Source organism: Calonectris borealis, chromosome 8 (assembly GCF_964195595.1).
Source record: "Calonectris borealis chromosome 8, bCalBor7.hap1.2, whole genome shotgun sequence".
In the NCBI taxonomy this organism is placed as follows: Eukaryota; Metazoa; Chordata; class Aves; order Procellariiformes; family Procellariidae; genus Calonectris; species Calonectris borealis.
Window position 1 is genome coordinate 2073057 of NC_134319.1, and position 22954 is coordinate 2096010.

Sequence of the window (22954 nt, forward strand, 5' to 3'; positions counted from 1 at the left end):
GATAACTCTAGATAGGTAATTATATCTAGGTTAGCATTTACATTAGTTTTGTAGCTTCTACGTCTTACAAAAATTTGTCAAGTCTTGCTGTTACAGTTTTACAGATTTTGCTTTGGTAACGCGCAGTCAGACGATCCTTTTGCCTCTTAACGTGCTGGTGTTAACGTTGTTCTTACAAGACACATCCCCTGCAAATATTCCCTGCGCTACGCACGGCCAGCGCAGTCACCCAGCACCCTACGAGCCGAAATCCCACGTACGGGTCTGTAGCTCAGAGGCTCTTCGTGCTACTTACTGCGAATGGAGACTCAAAGCTATATGCAAATACGATGGGATTCTTGCGAGCATGCCAAGCTGCTGGCAGGGTGTATTTAAGCCCCTGGTCCCTCTTGTTAGCGATGGCGGGAGCCGGGTGCTCTTTCGGCTGGTGCAAGGTGGGGAAGGCACCTCCTGCAGCAGGCTGTCTCGAACAGGAGTTTTTCATGCAGAGCTTCCATGCGCTGCTGTAGACTGCCCCAAACCAGCACGTGTACGGGCTGGAGGAGCGTGCATAGGTGTGCATGGGCGTGCACGGGTGTGCATGGGCATGCATGGGCATGCACAGGTGCACACAGGTGTTCATGGGCGTGCACAGGCGTGCATGGGTGTGCATAGGTGTGCATGGGCGTGCACGGGCGTGCATAGGTGTGCATGGGTGTGCGGCTCTGGCACCAGCACCCATCCCCACGCCGGCCACACGCAGTGTCACCTCCGCCGGCTGCAGCTCCAGACCAAAACCAGATGTCTGTGCTGGGACATAAGAGGTAGGAGAAGAGGAGAAGCAGAGCAAACCTCATGGAGAACATTGAGTGCTCAGGCATTTTCCGGAGTATCATAAACTTCTTTTATGCTTGTATTCCTTAAAAGCATTTGGAGCGTTTCCTTTAAAAGGTGTGGGTGACCAGCGAATAGATACGTAATCCAACCTCCTCCATTTCCAAGGAAATTTCTGGTTGCTTTAGGAACATTTTGCAAGACCAGCTCTGAAGTCCCGGCCAACCTTTTAAACGATTTCATGACCGCTCAGGAGGAAGGAGACTCCTGTAGTTCATTTTCTGTATTTCAGAAGACCCGAATTCCCTGCCATGTGCCAATAAATGCCGTTTCGCTGTGCCATGTCCTGCCTCACACATCAAGGCTGAGGCGCTGACAAGCTGCTGTGAGGAGGCGACAAATCCTTCACCCAAAGTGAAGAATCTGCCCAGTGACCAATTTAGAGAGACTTTAAATCAGCCTGGCAGACAATGAAGGCTTGTTGTTACCTGATGTGGGTTTTGTTATTGAATGGGAGGGAAAATGAAATTGGGTTATTCTGTCACACAGAAAGATTTCATGTTCTTGGTACCCGTCTGCTGTACGATACATAAACCCTCCTCGGTGTAGTGTCTCTTCGTTAGGAGTGATCCCAAGACGTCTTACACAGTTCCGTCAGGATGTCTAAGGGACTGTTTTATCCATCTTAACTGCAATCGGCTCCAGGGGTGAAACGCTCCAAATATTTAATAAAAGAATGATTTTGAATAATAATTGAAGCATATTGCATCCTGCAAAAACCACCTGCTTCATATTTCAGTTCTTACAGGAGTCCGAGTTTATGCTTTTATGCCCATGACAATATGAGGTAAGTTTAAAATTGTGATTTACTGGCCAGAGTATTCCAGGCAGCCACAAGTATTTGTCGTCGATTAAGAGGGTGAATTTCAGATTTGGAGTTTTGCTCCAGTTCTGCTGTTTGCAATCGCAAAGGCTGATCGCATTGCTTTGGTTCTTTTACCGCAATTACAATTTCTCTCAAAATAATCTTCCGAGGCTTTGCGGAAAGCAGGTCTTTATATCCACCGACTCCCCGTTCATGGCTCTCAGGCAGGAGACCAGCTCATCGGGGACCAGCGTTTGCTCTTGACCATCGCTGGCCAGCCTGTGTCCCCACTGGTTCTCCAGGAGGGAGCCGTGTCCCCCCTGGGCTGAGCCGAACGCCTGGCTTTGCCCGCTCCGGCTGTTGTTTAAGATGAGGTTGATCTTCTCCAGCAGACAGATGTGGGGTCCCCCGCCGTCCCCGTCCCACAGCTGGGGGACGGGGCTCATGTAGTCTCTGAAGAAGACGTTCGTCTCCGGTTCTGGGAGGGCTGCAGGGGGCTGTGTTTGGTAAATGTTGGCAGCTACGTACCCCAGCGGGTTCCTGTCGGACACCTGAGGTTTGTAGTCACTGATCTGCTCGGGGGCCGTGATGCTGGCAGGTGCCGTGCTCCCCGGGCGCTCCCTGTCCTCGGGGACCTCTCTGCTGGGCTTCCTTCTGGTGGCCACGTTCTTGTACTCCTCGTGCGCTGGCACCTCCTCGACTTCCATAACTGTGGGGTCACTAGTGTCCAAGAACGGCTCACGGAAACTGTTACTCGTGAAATCGCTCTTTTCCTGGAAAAAAAATGATAAGCGTAGTAACAAACTGGCAAATGTTACCAACGGGAGAGATATCATGAGAGCATCCCAAGGAAGAAACGGAGCAATGACTTCTTGTCTTCATCTCGTCTTCCTTCCCACCTCTCTCACCCAATCCCCCCTGTGAAAGGGACCACAGCGAGGTGGACGAGAGAAGACGGGGGAGCGGCTGTGCATGTCTCCGTGCTCCATGGCCACTAAGTAAAGCGTATATTGAAGCAAGGTTTAAAGACCTCAGCTAAGCTGGGCTCCCATGCACCTTGCAAATGCCTGGGAAATGATTCCTGATCGGTTCCTGATCCCTTAGAGCTTAATCCTCTTCCCATCCCTGTTTCTCACAGCTCCAGAGCGAGCTTTAATCTAAGGGGAGAAAAGTGAAGAAAAGCTGGGAGATAATGGCGCAATTACCTGGAGCGACTTTACCACGTTGCTGTTTTCCATGTGGGGGAAGTCTTCAAACAGCCATTTTGGCAAGAGCGACACAACGGCGGCGTTAATTCTTTACCAAAAAGAAAAAATAAACCCCCAAATGTTAGTCCATGTTATTAGTCGCTTGTTCATGCCGGGTGAAGCTGTCCCCTGGCAGGAGGGGAACACGAAGCGCATCCATCCTTCACGGATGGTTGGAAGCCCCAGGTTTACCCCGTCTGGGTGGGTTCCCCGCTGGAACTCTAGCTCTTCATCTTTCAACCTTATTCCTCTGGGTTTGATTCTGGAAGCTATCCCTTATGAAAAACTTGTCTGTACGTGAAAATGTTGCTAAACCGGGGGCTGGGGGGGAGAACCAAGCTGTGTGTATGAACCGGAGGCGGCATGTGTGTCCTGGACGGATGAAATCAAATACACAGCAGTAATGAAAGTTGATTTTCCTACAGCCAAAGCTGCTGCAGAAATGAAAATCATGCTCAAGAGATTTTCCTTTCGCTGAGCTTTGCTGATGTTCTGGTGCACTGCTGCGTTCCTGGGAAAATAGGCAGTCCCTGTTGTTGCCGAAATGCTCGTGTTGCACAATTACATCGAGAGCAGAAGAATTAGGCTGGGTTCAGGAACCGAAAGAGGCAGCCCCTCGACATCCTCGAGCCCCGGGTCTCCTCTCCCCTATCTCTTGGTTTGTCAGGAAAATCCAGCCGGCGGCCCTGTGCCACAGAGGTCACCCATTCCCATGGATTTGTGTCGGGGACAGCAGTGCCTGGACTCCGGGACATCCCTACCCCAGTTAAACAGCAAACTGGGACAGGAGGAGCGCTGGTTTGTGAGGGTGCCTAGCGAACAGCAGTCAGTGTTAAAAACCAGTATTAAGATTCTCCCTGTTGAGTTTTTCCGCTGTTGCACTCTCCAGTCTCTGCCTGTCCCTCGGGGTCCAGGGGCTCCAGCATCCCCTCCTCAGTCAAAACTGGGAGTAACAAGTCCTGATAAAACTTACCTACAGAGGCTATGTTTTTCTACCCCTTATATCTGTGTAACAATACATTGCATGTCCCTAAGTCTGGCCCTGACAGAGGAGTGTTTTTTACTTTTTTTGTTGGTCTCTGCCTTACTGTAAAGCGCATAGATGTCTTTTCATATAGCAATACGATTAATGGGAGAAGTTGTCCTTAGTAAGAGCAGGTTTCTGTAGTTAATTTTAAAATATTCTGCAAGAAAGGCAGGAGTTGGAAATAAGGAAAAAATTGTGAAGAAAGCAATACCTTTTTCTGGCTGATTTTTTAAACATCAGAATTACAAAAACAACCGATAGTATGACCATGCTGACGCCCAGTCCCAGGAAAACTCCAATGTCATCGTCTGAAAAAGGAATAGAGAGGAAAAAGGTCGGTGGGGTGCCCTGCTCCAGCCCCCATCTGCCACGAGGTTTGTGATAGAAAGGGCAGATCTCTGACAAAGCAGCCTTCAGCATTTCACTTGCCCTTTCGCTCCCCAATTAACGAAGCAAAGCCATAACAAAAGCAAAACCAAAACTGCTGTCCCATCCGCATTGTGCCGTGACCATCCCGGGCGCTGCGGCCCCGTCGCCTCCCCATCGCCATGCACGGGGGTCAGCCAAGTAATTCGAAGAAGGGCGGTCACGGTGTTTAACCATTTCCTACGCCGCCTTCCCTTCCAGAAATGCTGAAGTGAATTCTTCAGCTTACGTTGGTTTTGCTTTTGGTTTAAGTACTGCAGCAGATCATAACGCACCTTTTACCAGAAGATGTGCAAACCAGAAGCGTAAGCAAAATTAGGAAAATGGATGGGAAATGTTTAAATGATGCAAGGTTCAAACTGCAAGGTCGAAACAGTCTATCGCTGTTACGCTATATGTTAACATTATCTTATATTTCGCTTGTTTTCTTATCTCCTACTTGTTGTAACATACATTATATGATGAGTCTCATAAGAAAGCAAAACTTAAGGCACGCATTCTGCGGGTGCTATCGAGCCGTGAGAGCGCTGCAGCCTCTCCTGCCGTGCAGCCCCCGTCCCCAGCAAGTGAAAAGTTGCTTTTCTGGCCCTGACCTCTCCAGAGTGTAAGGGAGCTTTCCCTTCCCCATCACCAGGTGCTGCGGGCGCTGCTCGGGCTAAAACTTCCACTTCTGGTCAAGGAGAAGGTCTGGCTTACCAAGTCTGAGCTACTATCTTCTTACCATGGGAGATCTCGCTGTAGGTGCTGCCCAGGAGCTGGTCCTCTGAAGGGACTTAAACAGAGAGAGGAAAAAATGTCCATAACTTCATTTAGAGGACAGCGGGTGACATAGAAGCTATGGCTTATTTTTATTTTGTTAAAATTATTTAGAAAAATAAATAATGGTATAATGAGGAAAATAAAGCCCCCTAAAGTAATTAGTAACTCCAGCTCTGGCTGGACTCTACACGACCTCCTATTTCTCAGAGATCCAATTAAACGAGATGTTGATGAACACGTAACACCAATTACAAAACATCTTCCACCCACATCGCTCCCCTCAGCACCTGAGACAAGAATTGAGTCTTCCTGAGGAATTGTACATAATTTTTCATGAGCACCTACAGATTATTTCCCGAAGTGTCGGAACCCATGGGACTGAATTTTCTGATAATATCTGTTTGTGTGACGGGCTGTGCGGGGAGGGAAGGTCTGCAGCTAAAGAGCCTGCCGTGGCAAGAAGTGTATTTTTGCTAAAGTAAGCAGCACGCTTTCTTCCTGCCCAAATTCAGCAACTCCCTTGGGATCTCTTCTCCTTAATAAATATATGGTGCCGTCGCTGCTATAGAAAACGGTGAGGGTCCAGGCCAAGGGCGATCCCACCGCTGGGCTGGCTGTTGGACTGAACCTGTCGCCTGGACCAGAACCACAGCTCTGCGCTCAGGACGAGCCACCCACCGCATCTCCCCGGGGTCACCTCCCTGCACGGGGACCAGGGCGATCGCCCCGGGCCATCACCTCCCTGCACGGGGACCGGGGCGATCGCCCCGGGCCATCACCTCCCCGCACGGGGACCGGGGAGATCACCCCGGGCCATCACCTCCCCGCACGGGGACCGGGGCGATCGCCCCGGGCCATCACCTCCCCGCACGGGGACCGGGGCGATCGCCCCGGGCCATCACCTCCCCGCACGGGGACCGGGGCGATCGCCCCGGGCCATCACCTCCCCGCACGGGGACCGGGGCGATCGCCCCGGGCCATCACCTCCCCGCACGGGGACCGGGGCGATCGCCCCGGGCCATCACCTCCCCGCACGGGGACCGGGGCGATCGCCCCGGGCCATCACCTCCCCGCTCGGGGACCGGGGCGATCGCCCCGGGCCATCACCTCCCCGCACGGGGACCGGGGCGATCGCCCCGGGCCATCACCTCCCCGCTCGGGGACCGGGGCGATCGCCCCGGGCCATCACCTCCCCGCACGGGGACCGGGGAGATCACCCCGGGCCATCACCTCCCCGCTCGGGGACCGGGGTGATCACCCCGGGCCAGGCATGAGCAACACGGAGAGGGAAGGAACCACCGTGCCCTGCAGTCAGACCTCAGCTGGAGTGGTCTGCTGGCGTCGGGGCCACCCTGCAAGAAAAAGGGGCTCTGCTGGGACGCGCACGGCGCGCACGCTCGCCCTCGGGAGAACGTGCCCTGCCGGAGCATCCCGGGCCGAGCACGCAGGGGGGAGGCGTGCCGGGGCGGCAAGCGAGCGCTGCTGCAAGGACAAGGAAGGTAGTCGGTCCCCTTTCCCTGCGAGCAGGAGAAGAGTCGTCATCACGAAGCATGGGTCACGAAAGAGGACAGCTGCTCCAGCAGCAAGGCTGAGGAGCACCGGGGTAGGCTGCCTTTTCCTGGAAACGCCAGAGCGGTTTCAGCAAACAGCTGTCAGGAATGGAAGCGACACAGCCGATCTTCCCCTGGGATCGGGTAATGGTCCTTTCCTGCCCTGCTCCCTATGTTTTTGCCATGTCTTTCAACGGCGCTGAGCACTGCTGATGATGTGGTGGGGGGTCCCTGTTGTGTTCGAAGGAGGGGAAATGCCCCCAAAGCGGCTGGGGGCCCCTTTTGCAGAGACATCCCTGCAAGCCCAGCTCACACTGGCAGCAGGATTTTCCCAAGACAGCAGATTGCCAACACTGGGAAATTTGGGAAGGGTGGACTCGCATCTTTAGAAGTACAAGGATCCAGGTGCTTTACAAAACCCCTCATGGGCACATCTGAAAACTCCTCCGCACCCTTCAGTTGGCTGACTGCTTTAGGAAAAACCCCGCTGCTCCCCATGTTTGCCCCTCTGTCCCCGGAGCCGGCTGTCCCAGCAGGGCAGGGGCGAGAAGCCACCTCCTCCGCAGAGCGGGGCCATCGCCTGGCTCAAGCCAAAGGTTGAAAGCATTTAAGCAGAGGATCAGTATTAATAAGAATAGCAGCCAGCATCCGCATCTACAATCACAGAGCTTCAACTGGCCGAGACAATTAAGGATATCCAGCATAATATATCATATATATATATATAAAATATATATAATAATATCCTGAACAACATGGGCCCCCTGATTTCAGGCAGTGATTTCTGCAACAGAGTTAGTAACCCATCGATTGAGACTGGTTCAGATGAAAATGAGTGAAAACCTTTTGGAATTCACAGCCTTTAATGAATGAAACAGAACGAATTTAGCGGTCAAAGGACGGAGCTTATCCAAGCCTGGTGGAGTAAGCCCCGTTCCACTTCTGTTTGGTGCTTGCTTTGCAAGGACCAACACAAACCCAAGGCCAAATGCAATTTCTTCCTCTCCAAAGGGCAAAAAAACCCCTGTCTCTGATTTTGTGCATTTGAAGCATATGTGTCTCCTAGCAGAGCTCCTGGAGTTCAAGTATTTCAGCTCCCTGAGCGTGTCTGCAGTACAAGCCCACTCAGCTGGAGCGTGCTGCAGACGCTGCAAAGCATCTTTCAAATATATGGGATTGTGGAAGGAAAGTGATGGAGTACATTATTTTGCAGCCTGGGAATTCAGCAGTTTTGGGGGCAGGTGTCACTGGCACATAGAACTTGTATAAATTAAAAAAAAAATGAATATGATTACAGTAATGTCTTACTGGCGATGGACGGGCTCAATCTGAATAAGGAAGATGAAGAACGAGGTTCAACCTGTGGGGTCAAGCTGGAGGACTTTACTGTAGGTGTCAGCTGTGGGTTGTGCTGGAGCTTTGGAAGCAAACCTTGTCACAGGTAGAAGCTTCACTGCTGCCTCGTGTTCCCCACGTGAACCCCCAGGCTTTGTTAAAGGAGTCTATGCAACCACTAAGGATGAAGTCTCTATTTTTAAGCATTTAACACATTTCTAAGCCGTTTGCTAGTGCAAAGGTTAGAGCATCCTTCTTTTGACACCCAGCTCTTTCCCCTTCTGCACAGAGACCTGCTGCCGAGGTTTAAGGATCCTTGAGGATCAGGACCCTGGAAATTCATGTTGCCAGACCTGGAGGTGCCCAAACCACGACCTGCCCAGAGCTGGCAGTGTGTCCGTGAGGACAACTAATAGCCAGGGCTAACAGCCGTGATGAACCGGTCAGGAATATTTGTTTCCATTTCTTGGGGAAAAATGGAATAACTGCCCTCCTCAAAGCCATGAGAGGTGCCAAGCAGAAACACAGAGCTAGTTTGTCGTGGGGAAAGTATCTGAGCACCTTCAAATAATGCATCTAAAATTGCATCACAGCATGGGACAGTGGGCTGATGACAACCTCAGGTGTTACCGTTGCCTGCAGCTCCAGCTGGCTCTGTCAGGGCACCGAGGGCACTAGCAGGTCTTAATGGCCCTGACCAGCCTCACCTGGGACCTCCACCCACAGCCCCTGCCCAGGGGCTATTTAAGCTCAGCCCTGGGCTATGAGCTATGCTGGAGGGGTTCTGGATGTCCTAACTCTGACCCATAGACTGACTCCATGACTTGGCCTCAGCCCTCCCTTGTCTCCATCCACCTGCCCAGCCAGAGGTTTTGTCTGTGGTGTCCATGGCACAGCTGTGGTGGCACTGGGAGGTGTGCTCAGATGTTGAGCTGTGCATGGCTTATCCTGGCTCACCTCACTGCGGGCCAGCAGTAGGATGGAACAGCTCAGGGAGCTCCGTATGCCCAGCTCTTGAGGGCAACCAAAGCCAACGCACGCAGTGCTGGAGGTGATGCACAGACAGTCCTTACCTTCCTTTGCAAATTGGCCCATGCTCTTATCTAAAGAAGTTTCCAGAACCGAAGCCTGCCTTCCCACTCCAGGTAAGAAAGGGCAGGCTGCAGCTTGGCCAGTTGGTCTCTGTAAAGGTTGTTTTCTATGTTTTGGGTTTTTTATGCCATTTTATTGTCAAATGTGCAGAGCAGCAACCTCATTTTTCTACCACAAAAAGGGAGAATGACTCCATCGATGTATCTTGTGGAGTAAGATGTGGCTCTCGTGCATTAGAGATTTGTCAACAGAGGCAAAGACCAGCTAGAGAAGGCTTTCATACAGATGCATTGATAAAAATCTCTGTTTTCATGTCCTGCAGCCAAGAGGTTTCCATCTAGAGCCTTGCTTTCCTCTGGTCAATGGGAGGGTTTTATATCTCGTTTCTAAAACTAAGTGATTTTGCAAAACTGGCGGATTGTGGGTGCCTCAAGAATGAAACAGCAAGCCGAGCTCTGCAGCTCTGTTGCAGGAAGCAGCAGCTTCCCCACCCAACTGGGCTTACCTTGGCCGGAGCTTGGTTTGCTGACTCCATCGCGGTAGACTGCGTACACCGACACATTGATGTGACCTCCTGCTGCTGCCTCTTCTGGAAGGAAGCAAGATTTGCCTTTAAAATGTATTGTAAGCCGCCGTGAAAGCTCTAGGCTTGCTCAAGGGCTTGTTACTGAGTGGTAAAAGTAGATGGAGGTGTGGGGGGGCCCAGCTCTGAGCCTGCTGCACGCCTTCCCTCCCCTGGGGAAAGCCGCTGGTCCCAAAAACACACGTGGAAGCGCAAAAGCCTGGTCGAGTAACACGACCCAATAAACACCAGAATTAATGTGGGAAGCAGGAAGGGAGCGGGACGGGACCCGCGATGCTCGGGCCGCGTGGGTGAGGACCCGTGGGCTCGTCCCTCCGGGCGCGGCGGGAGGAGAGGTGCCAGAGCAGCAGCCCTGGCGCATCAAGCGTTGTGCCTTCTCTCTCTGCACCCTTTAAACATGCACGTGCATCTCCTGCGCTTGGGCAGGCCTCCACGGGTCTAGCGTGGCTTCCCTGCCTGCCAGCTCACTTGTCACTTCATTCCCTTTCCCTGTCCCTTCTTTCCCTGGGACCTTCACCTGGGGGACCACATCCCTCCTGTCTCCTGTCGCTTCCCTCCTCCTTGGTGCCTAAGGGCTCTTCACGGTCCCACTCTCCAAAAACAAGTGGGCAGGGGCTCACTTTTAATTGAAACTTGGCCTTTAATATATTTTGGCTTTATAATATCCTGATGAACTGCACCAAAAGGACTCCTGGAATATCTTACCTTGGATGTACGTGTGTGTTTCCTGGGATGGGACTTTTTTCCAAAAATACTGCTCCTCCTGCCTATACTGGGCGGTGGAAACCCACTCCACTATGAACCAGACCGGGGACCTCCCGCTGCGGTGGGGGGGCTGCCAGGCCACCGAGACCCTGCTCCGGTTCTCGGGCTTGACCTCGACAGCCGCTGGTGCCGGGAATTCTGTGGAGAGAGATGGCAAGGGGGCTGTCAGCCCCAGCTCAGCTTCGAGGAGCAGGAGGCTTGGAAGGGTCAGCTAAGCCCAGGCAAAACGTGGCTTTCCTGAAAGTGTTTAAGGACTGAAGAGGCAACAAGAAATTCTAGAATGTGGTGGTTTTATATATATTTTTTTAATATATATTTTTATATATATTTTTTAATATATATATAAAACTATATCTATAATTTTATATATATATATGAAAATAAATACATCTATTTTCATACGTGTGTGTGAGCATAGATATCTATATGAAAATAAATACATCTATTTTCATATAGATATCTATGCTCACACACACGTACTACAAAAACATCTTCAGCTTTGTCATGTCTCGTCTGAAATGCCTTACCTGTCATTTCTTACCAGAAAGGCGCGTGATTCTGATAAGTATGAGAGATTAGAGAATTTTTTCCACCTTGTTTCTTTTTAGTCATATATTTGTCCTCAATTTGAATGGGACTTTCCCCTCCCATTGCTCATTAAAAGAGACATTTTTTCAAAAATAGGAAAGTGTGGTTGTGGGGAAAACCACAACCTGTGGCATGGGGAGCCTTAGGTGGCCCGGGAAGGATTTTTCCTCCCTCTCTGTTCACCCTGGGGCTGTCTCCCTGGCAGAGGCAGCAGGAGCTATTTTTGGGAGCACGGAGCAGAGGAGCACCCCTGTGCTGAGCCAACGCAGGCAGGGCAAACTTATTTTTAAACTTATTGCTGCAGCCTTCAAAGTCCAGATGCTGCAGAGCATCTCCATCTCCGGGGGATGCTGGCCTTGTCTGGAGGACGTTGTGTTCCCTCGGCGGAGCGGGCAGAGCTCCGCCGGGGCTTTTCCCTTGCTTTAGCACAAGCTAGCATCTTTTCCCCCCTGCAATCCTGATAAAATCCAATCTCTTAAGGCTGCAGTCGGTGTGCGCGAGATCCTACCTTCCCGACCGCCGGCGTCCCGGCCGAGGGCGATGCTGGCAGGGCTGGAAGCCCCTCTGGAGTTGTGAGCGGTGACGAGGAGGGTGCGGGCTCCCGGGGGCACCAGGACGCTGCACGCCGTGCTGGAGGTGTTGCCGAGGAGGAGCATTCCCCCGGGGCTCTCGGCGGCCACGGCGTAGCCCAGGATCCTCCCGCGGGCATCCCGGGGCGGCAGGGGCTGCGAACGGCCAGACGGACAGCCCGGTGGGGACGGATGCGGGGTCCGACACTGAGCAGCCCCAGTGCAGGACAGATGTCCCCTCGGCTGGGCGACACGCGGGTGGATTTTGCCAGGATGGAGAGATGTTGCCCCAAGGACACATCGAGGTCTCGTCTTCCCCCCATCTCCTCGGCCAAAGGGCTCTTTAGGAAGGGCATCGCCTCCCGCTGCCGCGTGGCAGCTGCTCTCCTCGGGGAGGAGCAGAGCACGCGAAAATTTCACAGGAGCTGCCAAAAAAAGACCTTACCTTGATCAAGACCGTCACCTCGTGGCTGCCGTTCGGGAAGGCCGGGCCCAGGCGCCGCCAGACGTCGGGCGCCGCGGCGGGGGCTGCCGGAGGAAGCGTGGGAGGTGGCGTGGGCAAAGGGGAACCAGCCGGGGCCCCCACCCACGCGCAGCCCTTGCAGAAAGCCCCTCTTGGCCGATGGCTCCATGCGCGGCAGCGGGCTGGTCCCCACGCAGCCGGCGGCAGCGCCGAAGCCCGGCGGCAGGCTCGCTGCTGCATGGCTCTGTCGCCGCGGAGAGGAAGCAGCCCAGACTGCAAACAGCAGCGAGCACGGCTTTGGAGGACAAGCACGTTCCCCGGCTTCCTTGCCGTGACCGGGACGTAAGCAAGGACATTGCTCCGCGGGCATCCGAGCCTGCTGCCGGCCGAGATAACGAAGCCGGCTGTGCCTAAGCTTATCCCGGTGTTAGTAACTGGGATGCAAAGGGGGAAAGCCGACCTGAGACGACAGGTATTTGTGGCTGGTGGGACACCTCGGCTGATGCGGCTTTTCCACCCAGGGCAAGAGGAGCTCCCTGCTGCTGGGGAGCAAGCAAGCCAGCTACCAAAGACGGATAAGGACGTCGCATCCCTCTTTCTGTTCGGAAAACCGTGAGCCCACAAAGTCCCCCTGGTTTCCCTCCGGCTCTCACCGTGCTGCAGCAGCCTCAGGAGTCTGCCAAAATCACCATCACCTGCAATGTGCCACGGGGCTGGGAGCGCTCGGAGGGCGGGAGAGGAGCTGCCAGCTCGGACAGCGCTCAGCCCTGGCCTGCGGCGTGGGGACGGCAGCGGTGCCTCCCGGGCCACAGCATCACGCCCGATGTCTGCCAACGGCGGTCTGCAGCAGCGCGGGGACGTGCAGGCTCCTGTGCCATGTGCTCACCACGCGTGTGCCATACGCACACCACGCACACGCCGTGTACACGCCACGCACACGCGTGTTGCTGGCTAACATGAGCTGCCCAGCAGCCGGAGCTTGGGCCAGGTCCCCGCAGAGCCGATGGGCTGCTTGGGAAAACGCAGCGAGAGCAGCGCCGAGGCTGAGCTTACCTGCCTCGGGGGTGGTGTAGAGAAAGGGGGTGCTCCAGGCGCTCCAGGGGCTGTCGGCAGGGCTGAGCCGGCACCTGACCTGAAACACGTACTGGGTGTTACTCTGCAGGTCGTGCCGCGAGCGGGGCCCGTGCTGCGCCGCACCGTCCCACGCCTCCACCTGCAAGGGAAGCAGGGTGCTGGGGGGGAGCCGGGTGGGACCACGCGGCGCTTGCTGCCTTCCTCGTCGGCACGGATGGGGACAGTCACGGTCCTCCCGAAGCGCACGGGGCTGGCTAACCCTCGGGGCACAGCCTGCCAAGGGGGTCCCCATCGCCCCTCCCGTGGTGCTCCAGCACGTGTTTCTGGGACTGCTGCTGTTGCAAGACGCGGTGCATGCATGGTCCCCTCTGCTAATGCACCGGGCAAGCTGGGGGGTGCAGCGAGAGCCCCCGGCCCGCCGCTGCACTGGGCTTCTGGCAATTTGGGGGGCTCCGGTGGGTGCTGGGATCCAGCCTCAGCCCCTGCCAGTGCCGGGGGAGGTTTCCGAGAGGGCCCCGGGTGGAGCTGCCCCGGGGGCGGTTGTGTCTGTGGGGGCGAGGGGTGAAGCGTGTGGGCGTGAGCATCCCTGGAGGCTGTTTTGCCTTGTCCTTGCAGAGCTAGATAACGTTTGGAAATATTTTGCTTAAAAAGCAAAGATAACCTGGCCTGAAAGTCTGTCTGCCCTCTCAGAGGGCATCAGCTGTCCTGCCCCACCAAAAGTGGGGGGCTGCCCATAGCTGGGGGTGTGTGCCCCCCACCGGTGCCAAAGCAAAGGGGTGGGTTTTGAACGACCGCTATTGCCCGTGGGTGCTTAGGGGTCTCCAGCAGGACCAGGACTGGCACGTCTCCTAACGGGGGGCAGCCTGCACAGGGCCCCCCCCTCCCGCGGATCTGCATGGGGGGAGGTTTTGGGGGGTCCTGGGCCGTCTCACATGCCATGCCGGGGCATCCATGGCTTTGTGTCGCTCCTCGCAGCGCACGTTCTCCAGCAGCGTCTGCCTCCTCCAGCGGATGGTGGTGGTGGGAGGCGACGTCTCCGTCGTCTCGGCGCCGGCGACCAGGGGCAGAGCGGGCACCACTGCGGGGAGAGCCGGGAAAGCGTGGGTCGGGGGGCTGGCACGCCACGGGGGGTGGCCCTCGCGCACGTGAGCCTCACCGCTCACCGATACAGAGACATCTCGGGGTGGTGCATATGGCATCGCACGGCCCCAGCATGCGGTGCAGCTCATGGATGGACGGACGGACGGACAGACGTACCGAGCTCCTGCAGGTCGAGGCGCCGCGGGGCTGAGCGAGCAGCACCCAGCGCGTTGCTGGCCTGCACCCACGCCGAGTAGCGGCTCCCACTACGCAGCGCGCTCAGCGGCACCGGCGAGCCCGCGGGGAAGACCTCCTCCTCAGCATCCTCTTCCTCAGCATCCTCTTCCTCAGCATCCTCCTCCTCAGCATCCTCCACCGCCGCCGTCCCCAGGCTGGGAAGCAGAAGGCAGCCCCGGTCAGAGCCCGTCCCGGCATCGTGCACCCGCTGGAAAGGCAACCCCGGCTCTCGAGGGGTCACGGCTCGCGACTGGGGCGCAGTCGTCTCCAAAACTGGAGTTTGTCACTGCCAAAGTGAACTAGAAAGAAATTGCCTTCGGTTCTTGGCATTTCTGTAGGGCATTTGCACTTTCGCTGTGGGAAGGGAATTTGCTCAGTTCTTTCTGGCTGCACGGTTCAAAGTTTGAACCCAAGCAGATTTAGGCAGGCGGTTAATCACTTCTCTTCACAAAGCCTACGTATGACAGGATTTAATTCGCTTACTTTAATAACTGAGTCAGATTAACTTTGAAAGCCTGCCAGTCCTGCGGCACGGGGGCTTTGGTGTCAGACGTGGCAGAAGCACCCCGGGCCGGTAGGAAGGGCTGTGGCACGCTGCGCAGCAGCCAGCACGCCTGCTTCGGGTTCAAGCTCTTGTGCTCTGCTAGATTTTCGGTTTCGGGGTTTGGGCAGCGTTAGGTGCACACCGCCGGCTGCACCCTCTGCACGCCCTTTAGCTTAGAGAGTCAATGCATCTGCAAAAAATGCATGGCTGCAACGTGATGCGATGTTTGCTGGGCCACTAATAGCACTGAGCGTGTAAGGTCCATCCTGCAGAATTAAACCTGCAGTTTAAGGTGTGGTTTGTGAGCAGGAGACCAGGAAGACGCGAGCTTTAGAAAGCGTAACTAGGGCACGGCGCCCGCTCCCAGCCGCCAGCAGCAGAGCAGCCCTGGTTTGCGGCCGCCGCGCCCCGACCACATGCCCAGCGCTGGCTCCGCTGGGTACCGCGCTCCCTCCCGGCCCCGTCCGGCTCCTCGCATCGCCCACCCTGCAGCCCCCCCGTCCCGCGGGGTCTTACCTGCGCAGGTGGAGGGTGTAGTGGGTGAGCAGGTGGGTCGGCCGCCCCGCGTCCCACGTGCACGCCAGGCACCCCGAGTGCTCGCGGATGGTGCAGGTCAGGTTGCTGGGGGGGTCTGGAGGGTCTGCGGAGGCGAGGGCAGGCAGAGCGCTTGGGCACCCCCCAGCAGTGCAAACCACCCCCCCCCCCCGACCTCCTCGGTGCTGGCGGCTTAACAAAAATCACCAAAACCCCACAGGGGAGGGGGGGTACTCACAGCCGGCCCGGACCTCGGTGCCGCACACCAGCCGGTGGCCTTCGCTGTTGGGGCAGCGGGCGAAGCAGGTGACGGTCCTAAAGGTCATGCGGAAATCGTGCAGCCGGAGCTGGACGGCGCTGCGGTTGAGGGGGCGCGGGGGACCCTCAGTGTCGCTGTAGTTGAGGAGGATGAGGAACTTGGCCCAGGGGCAGCCGAGGGTGGAGAAGCAGTTGATGGAGATGTTGGAACCCATCCGCACCACCGGCGCGGGCTCGATCCAGACGTGCCCCGAGCACTTGATGTTTGCAACACCTGCGCCAACACCCGCCGGGTCAGGGTGGCTCCGGGCGGGTGTCCCACGGGAAGAGATGACGCCTGCGGGCCGCACCGCTCTGCACAGGCGGCTGCTTTGCTGGGATGCAGGCAACAGCATGGCAGGACCCAGCGGTGGGGGGCTGCTGGTGCCCCCCCCCGGCCCACTCGCTCCCCCCCAGGATGGGGATAAACCCCCCTGCCTTCAGCAGCGAGCCAGCACCCGGTGACTCATCCCTCAGATCGGAAACAGCTCGTTTCACCAATTTTAGGTTTTGCTCTAATGCTTAAATGACTGCAGGGAAATAACCCGTAGTCTCGAGAGCTCTGATCCCCCGAGATTAGGGCAGCAGCCCCCGCGCAGAGGCGCGCGCTGCCCTGCGCTATCAGATGAGGGCTCTGCACCAGCCCCGGCAAACCCGGCTCGCGGCCGGTATCGGGCTCGATCTGGCCTTCCTGGAAAGGGTGCAGCTGCGCTCCGGCTTCGTGTGTGCGGAGGCAGGGTCACACTGCTTGTCACAGCCGCTGAAATGCCAGCGTGCTTCAATGTGGCCGCATATGGATGCAAGGATGCAAGCAGGGAGGAGAGGGTGCTGTGGGACGTGGGAGCCCCCCGCAACGCTAATGAAGCGCTCCCCCCAAAATCCATAGCTGTAGCCCTATAATTTTCCTACTCCCGCTCCAATTCCCAGGCAGGGCCAGGGCGTTTGCTCCAGTGGTCAGCGAGGGTGATGCCGTGGTGGCCGTGCCGAGCCGTGCCGAGCCGTGCCGCGCTGCCGCTTACCTCCGCACAGGCAGCAGAGCAGGACGTGGAGCACCAAAGCCTCGCCGGACCCCGCCATGGCCTGGGCTGTGGCTGCTGCCCGCGCGTGGCATAGTCTGGGGGGAGGAAGGGTGTGAGTTGTCCCACCAGCCTCACCGCCGCCCCACACCGCCGGGTCTGCTCCCCGCGGGATGCTCAGGGACAGCCCCGGAGGTGGCGCAGGGGGGTCTGGTGCCTGATGGGGGGGTAGAGATGCGGGACCAGACTGCTCCCAGCACTGCCCAGGAGCTGGACGGGAGGCAATGGGCTCGCATTGAAAATCAGGAAATTCCAGTGAAATAGAAGAAAAAGCACCTTAAGGGTGACCACACGTGGGGCCGGCTGCCCTGAGGGGTTGCCCTGCTGCCTCCATCCCTGGAAATGCTCAGATCCGACCAGGCACAGTTACATGGGAGAGAAACTTCCCCTGTTTCCATAACATCTTTCCCACCTCCTTGCCGTGGCGGGTCCTGCCCGAGCCGAGCAATGGCTCTTCCTCGCAGCCCCCGAGACAGTCCCAAAATCCCGGGCAAGGGCTTCCCCCTCTCTCCAAGGAGCTGCACTTGTCCCCACATCCCATACTCTTGCCTGAATTTTTCCCTTCTCAGTCCCCAGCGTCTTTGGATTCAACCCCCCCCAGCCAACCCTCCCTCCAGAGGGGAAGCCCAGCCTCGCCAGCCCCTCGGGCTCGGGGTACGGGGTACAGGGTGTGGGGTACGGGGCTGGGAGAGCTTTGCAGCAGCCAGGGGACAGACTGGCAGGATGCAAGGAATTGCAGCTCCTGCACGGGGGGATTGCTCTTTTCCAAGAGAAACATCCACCTGGGAGCAGCTTGCAGGGTGGACCCGAGCCCCCCCAAAGGCTGGGGCGATGCTGCGGCAGGCGCAGGGCTGGGTGCTGGGCAGGCCATTGCCATAGCCTTACACCCCGTGCACGTGCACGGTGCTGAAAAGTGAGCAAAGCCCCGCTCCTCCATAGTTTTCTTTTTAAGCCAGCAGTAATTAAAATAACCCTACACAAAAGCTGGCGTTAGAAATGGCAAGTTTTCCCTCGAGGGACACGCTGAACCAGAGTCCACTGTAAAAGCTTCAAAATGACGTTGTTCAACCCAAACCAAGCGACTAGCTCCAGCTAATGCTTTTGTATTTCTCCTGCTGTGTGAGCTGACCTCTTTTTTTTAAGGGCTGTTCAAGAATTCATAATGAGTGAGTCAAATTTCAAGTGCCTTCCTATTACCTGACCCATTAAGAGAACTTGAAGGGCTCCCAATTGCCTGCAAACCTTCTGCAAGTTAGGACAAATGGAAAAAAAACCCCAAACCCTCGTGGTCTATGAAAAGAGCTGAAAATACAAGAAATCTGCCCGGCCGCCAGCTCTAAGACAAGATCGCAGGCTCTGCCTCCTCCGGGGATCACACATTTGCATTTTTATTCCAATTTACAGGCATTTGCAAGCTCTAAAGGCAGAAGGAACGAGACCATTCCCCTTGTCCAGAGATACTGGTCTTTGATCTCGTCTCTATTAAAAAGTACATTAGCGCTACAGAAATGCGAAGCAAATGAAGAAGAAGAAAGCCATCCCGGTTGTGCAAGCCCAAACCATGCGAAATCTTTACCGGCAACGCGTGCCAGAAGCGGCTAACGCACATAAGCAGCAGCCGAGAAACACGAGCTGGGATTTTTTGGCTTTAAATCCGGGTGGTATCGGGCTGGAAGCTGGGCAGAGCCGGGGGGTCCTTACCTTGCCAGTGCTCAGGACATGTGCTGCTGGGCCCCTCCGCCTGCTGCTGCGGCCGGGGCTGCCGAGCGCGGCGAGAAGCATCAGCAACTGTCAGCGAGCCTGACCTAGATAGCTGCGCCGAGAAAAACTGAGAGTTTCCAGTCTGAGTCAGTCCTTGGGAAAACCCAGCATCCCTTAAAGGAACAGCCTCGGGGGGGGTTGTCTGATTCGTCTTTCAGTTGTTACAGAATTTGGAGTCGCCCTGGCAAATTCAAGTCCATCCCAAATGGATTTTTATGGCCGCGTGGCTTCGTGCAAGGGGACAGGAACGCAGCGGAGGGGTCCTGGGCAGCGGGGCTGAGCTCTGACAGCACAAGAATGTTTTTCTCCTAAGCCCAGAAGCCTACAATGAGAAACTCCTTAAGGACTGAGGTTGTTTTCACTGGCACCGAGCGTCACCCTCTCTGCTTGTGCCGGTGCCCAGCTCATCCAGGGTTGCTACGAGCTGCGGACTCCCGGGGCAGGGAGCAGAAGGGGCCGAGGCTCCGGGGCTCTCCATCCCGCCGGCTCCCACCGCAGCTCCCGAACCCCCCTGCTGCAGAGCCCGTGGCTTCCTTTTTCGTGTCGGTTGAAGAGTTAACCTCAATAACAGTGTTAACCTCATTAGACGCTGCAACCACAGGAAATACCGCACCTGCCCTCCCAAGAAAACATTAGGGAAAATAATTGCCAACCCCCCCTTCCTCAGCCAGCAAGCCCCCGCTGCTCTGGGTTTTGACTGATCCATAGGGGGGGGGTTGTGAAAGCAAAGGGTGGGTGAAAGGAAGAGCGTCAGCCTGGGGGAGAAGCCTCGCCGCGTGCTGGAACTATAAGGTGCAATGATATATAATGTAGTGTAGTGTATATAATGTAGTGTAGTATATATAGTGCATCTGTATGTATAGTTATACACACACCGTGCAAGATTGGGAGGGCTTCGGTGAGAATTTTAGTTTCAGCGTGTTACTGAAGCTAATGTTTTTAATGCATTATGTACCAAAAGTATTTGTGTTAGTCTATCGAAAACCATTTTCAGGAGGCAGAGGGGGGTCGTGCCTTGCGGGTGGGCTTTGCTGCGGCTCGGGGGCCTGGTGTGGAGGGGAGCGAGCCGAGGAGGGTCCCGGCAGAGTCCCAGTCCCCTTTGCGGGGCTGCTGGGGCCGGGGGGGGTCATCTGCCTGCGGTGACATAGCTGGGGCTGAGCTGGGTGGGACCTGCTGCGAGGCACACATCTGGGGCCGGGGCTGCACATCTGGGGCCGGGCAGCACTGCGGGGGTGCACATCTGGGGCTGGGCAGCACCAAGGGCAAGCACATCTGGCCCCAGGCAGCACATCTGGAGCGAGGGCAGCAACGTGGGTGTGCACATCTGGTGCCAGGGCAGCACATCTGGAGCCAGCACAGCCCATCTGGTGCCAGAACGGCACATCTGGAGCTGGCACACCACATCTGGAGCCAGCACAGTGCATCTGGGTGCGGTGCAGTGTGCCTCCAGACATGGTGCATTGTGGCTGCTCCCCAGCACCCAGCCAGCCCGAGCACCTTCCCGGGATGGGTGTCGCAGCCCCTCTGAGCTGCTGGTTCCTGTATTTCCCAGTTTGTTCATATCCACCATCCGTTTTTTTCCGGTGCCAGTTAAACTCGTGTCGTCTTATCTTTTCCTGAGCGGCCACGGTGAGCTGCGGCTCAATGCCCCGAGCCAGCCGGCCCTTGGGCAGGAGGGGAGCAGCACGAGCGCTCACGCCTGGCCCTTTCCCGTGGCTTGCTCTTCCCCGTGCTCAAAAACCCAGTTGCTTCAGCCTTCCTCCGAGGCAGGTGACACCGCCTGGGCTTTCCAAACCCCATCCTCCCTGTTGCTCCCTTCAGGGCTCTTTGTGATTTGCTTAGATCTTCCTTACAGCCTGGCATCCAAAGGTGGTTTTGCTGCTGCAGAGGGACTCCTTCCAGGGACTGGCATGGCATGGCATGGCATGAAATGGCACGGCACGGCATGGCATGGCATGCACAGCATGGCACGGTATGGCAATGGCATGGCATGGCATGGCATGGCACGGCACGGCACAGCACAGCACAGCATGGCATGGCACAGTATGGCAATGGCACAGCACGGCATGGCATGGCATGGCATGGCACAGCACAGCAGGCTTCTCCCAGTGCACCCCAGGACAGTGCCTTCGGCACTCAGCGCCTGTTCCCCTTGGGACCCGGGGTGCTCCCCAGCCTTTTTCCAGCTGAACGCCCAGCATCGTCCCCGAGGCACGCTCGCTGTGTCCGGCCCAGGGCTGGGCTCAGTTACCCCCTTCCCCGCCAGTGCTTCCTCCTGACCCCCAACCTGCCTCGGTCGCATTGACCGCTTGCACCCTTTCTCCTCGGCAGCACCCACGTTTTGGGGGGCACCCACTAGCCCTGAATTCAAGCAGCTAAGGAAACCCGCGGGGAGCACGGGGGCCGTGGTGCCTCGCTCCCGCCTCCGCTCTAGCGTGACTTTCCCGAGCCGTGCGGCCGCCCCCGCGCAGGCGATTGCATCTCGCAGAGACTTCCTCGCTGGCTGCCGAGACCTGCCCTGCCCCGGCCCCCGCGCCAGCCCCCCGCCCGCCACCGGCACCGGGTGCTGCCGGATCCTGCCACCTCCTCCGTGCCCCACCGACCTCCCCTCCGCCCCGTCCCCTGGGGGTACCAGCCTCGGAATCCCCTTTCCCCCCGTCCCGGGATGTGCCCCAGAGTCATCGCCAATTTGGCAGCGGGGAGAAAACTCTGGCTGAGTTGGTCGCCAAATGAGATTAAGATTAAACCGGATTAATTTAATTTTTGTTATCTTTGGTGGGCTGGCTGCTGGCCGGGCACACTAAAATACTGCGGTGAGTCAGAGGCTTAGTTTAGCAGGAAGGAAAGGTCGGGCCAGAACGGGCTTCGCTGCCAAAGGCAAAGCACTTGTGTCATGCCCAGAGCTGTGCTGGCACGAGGGACGCGGGGGACACGGGGGACCCGGGGACATGGCCATCCCAGGCACATCTTCTGCTGCACCTTCTGCTGCCGACCAAACCCATTCACCCCCAGGCTCCAACTATTTGACCTTAAAGCCGCTGCGGTGGCATTTGTGCCACAGCAGCTGCACCCACGGGATGCACCCATGGGGGCTTCCTACAACCCCCGTGGGGTTCGCAGGGGGTCCCCACGTGCCAGCAGGTCTGCAGCGCTCTGTCCACCACCGCGGGGTGGCCGGTGCCGCCCCGGGGGGGACGGATGTGCCGGCGGGAGGGCACGCTTGGGAATCAGAGCGCTTGCGTCAATCCGGCTGGCGCCAGTGCCCGGGCAGGATTAGGTTCCTCTCTGCTGTTGGAGAAGTAAATATTTCCATGTCCAAGCCCGCAGCTTGATAAGGATGGACAGGACTTAGCGCAGGAACAAGGAAGGTGATGCCAATGAGAAAGCTTTTTTGATTGTGGTTTTTGGCCAGGCTAAAAGGACACCCTAGATACGGGAAAGTTGCCCCCAGGCTTTAAAGTTGGTCTGTCCTTCCTGCAGCCGGTGTGAGCCGTGCCGGGGAACGGCCCCTGCTCCTCCCGCACCCCTTCGCCGGGAGTGGGCCAGCAGCGCGGGCACAAATCGGCCAGGGGAAAAAAAAACAGAAAGTTTGGGCAAAGAATTTGCTTCTCCCCTGCAAGCCGAGGGGTGAGGGCAAGTGTGCCAGGGCGAGCGGGAGCGCGCCGGGGCGAGCAGCAGCTCATGCCCGCGGGGCCACAACGTCCCGTTTCATGCTGGAGGCCGCAGGGGTTGGCTGTGCCCAGGCAGGTCTGGACGTGGCAGGGAGATAATTGGGGATAAAGCTCTCAAAAAGGGGCCGTTTCCTCTGCAAACACCACCGCGGCCAAGGGCGACAAACATCCCACAGCTGCCTCACCTCCTCCCACCAGGAATGACCCCAAAGCGCTGCGGCGGCCAAGCTGGGGCTCATCACCCTGCACCCAGCCTGCGAGACCCCCTGCCCACCCTCCATCTCCCCACCACCACCCCCTCGGTGCAGCAGCGCCCGCGCTGGCTTTGTCCCTCCAGCCGTGAGCTCCCCCCACACCTCCCTCCCAGGGGGCTGCAGGACACAGGACCCCCCCACAGCGGGCACCCATGCATCTGCCCCGGTGGGGACCCACCGTGCCCTGGCCGTGAGCCCCCGCCCCGGTGCAGCCGCGGCCCCACGGCAGTTGGTGTTGCCGGGGGAAAGCCGCCATGCCGGGTGGGAACGGCTGCGAGCGGGACGCGTGGGCGGTGGAAAGCAGATACCACAGCAGTGACTGCGCTAGGTGCGCGCGTTAGCTC

The 22954-nt window shown here is 57.1% G+C and overlaps 1 protein-coding gene across 1 annotated transcript; it reads right to left on the reverse strand.

Moving 5' to 3' along the window:
* Positions 1–1098: 1098 nt before the first annotated feature.
* On the reverse strand, positions 1099–18722 carry IL23R (interleukin 23 receptor). The gene is made up of 15 exons (XM_075155549.1): positions 18626–18722; positions 16868–16962; positions 15790–16083; positions 15534–15657; positions 14414–14628; positions 14089–14234; positions 13136–13295; positions 12065–12147; positions 11559–11775; positions 10403–10600; positions 9620–9703; positions 5100–5150; positions 4164–4260; positions 2884–2974; positions 1099–2451 (listed from the first exon to the last, which is right to left on the reverse strand). The coding sequence occupies exons 2-15, from the start codon at positions 16923–16925 to the stop codon at positions 1831–1833; spliced, it is 2439 nt and encodes an 812-aa protein (XP_075011650.1). The 5' UTR covers positions 16926–16962; positions 18626–18722; the 3' UTR covers positions 1099–1830.
* Positions 18723–22954: the final 4232 nt, after the last annotated feature.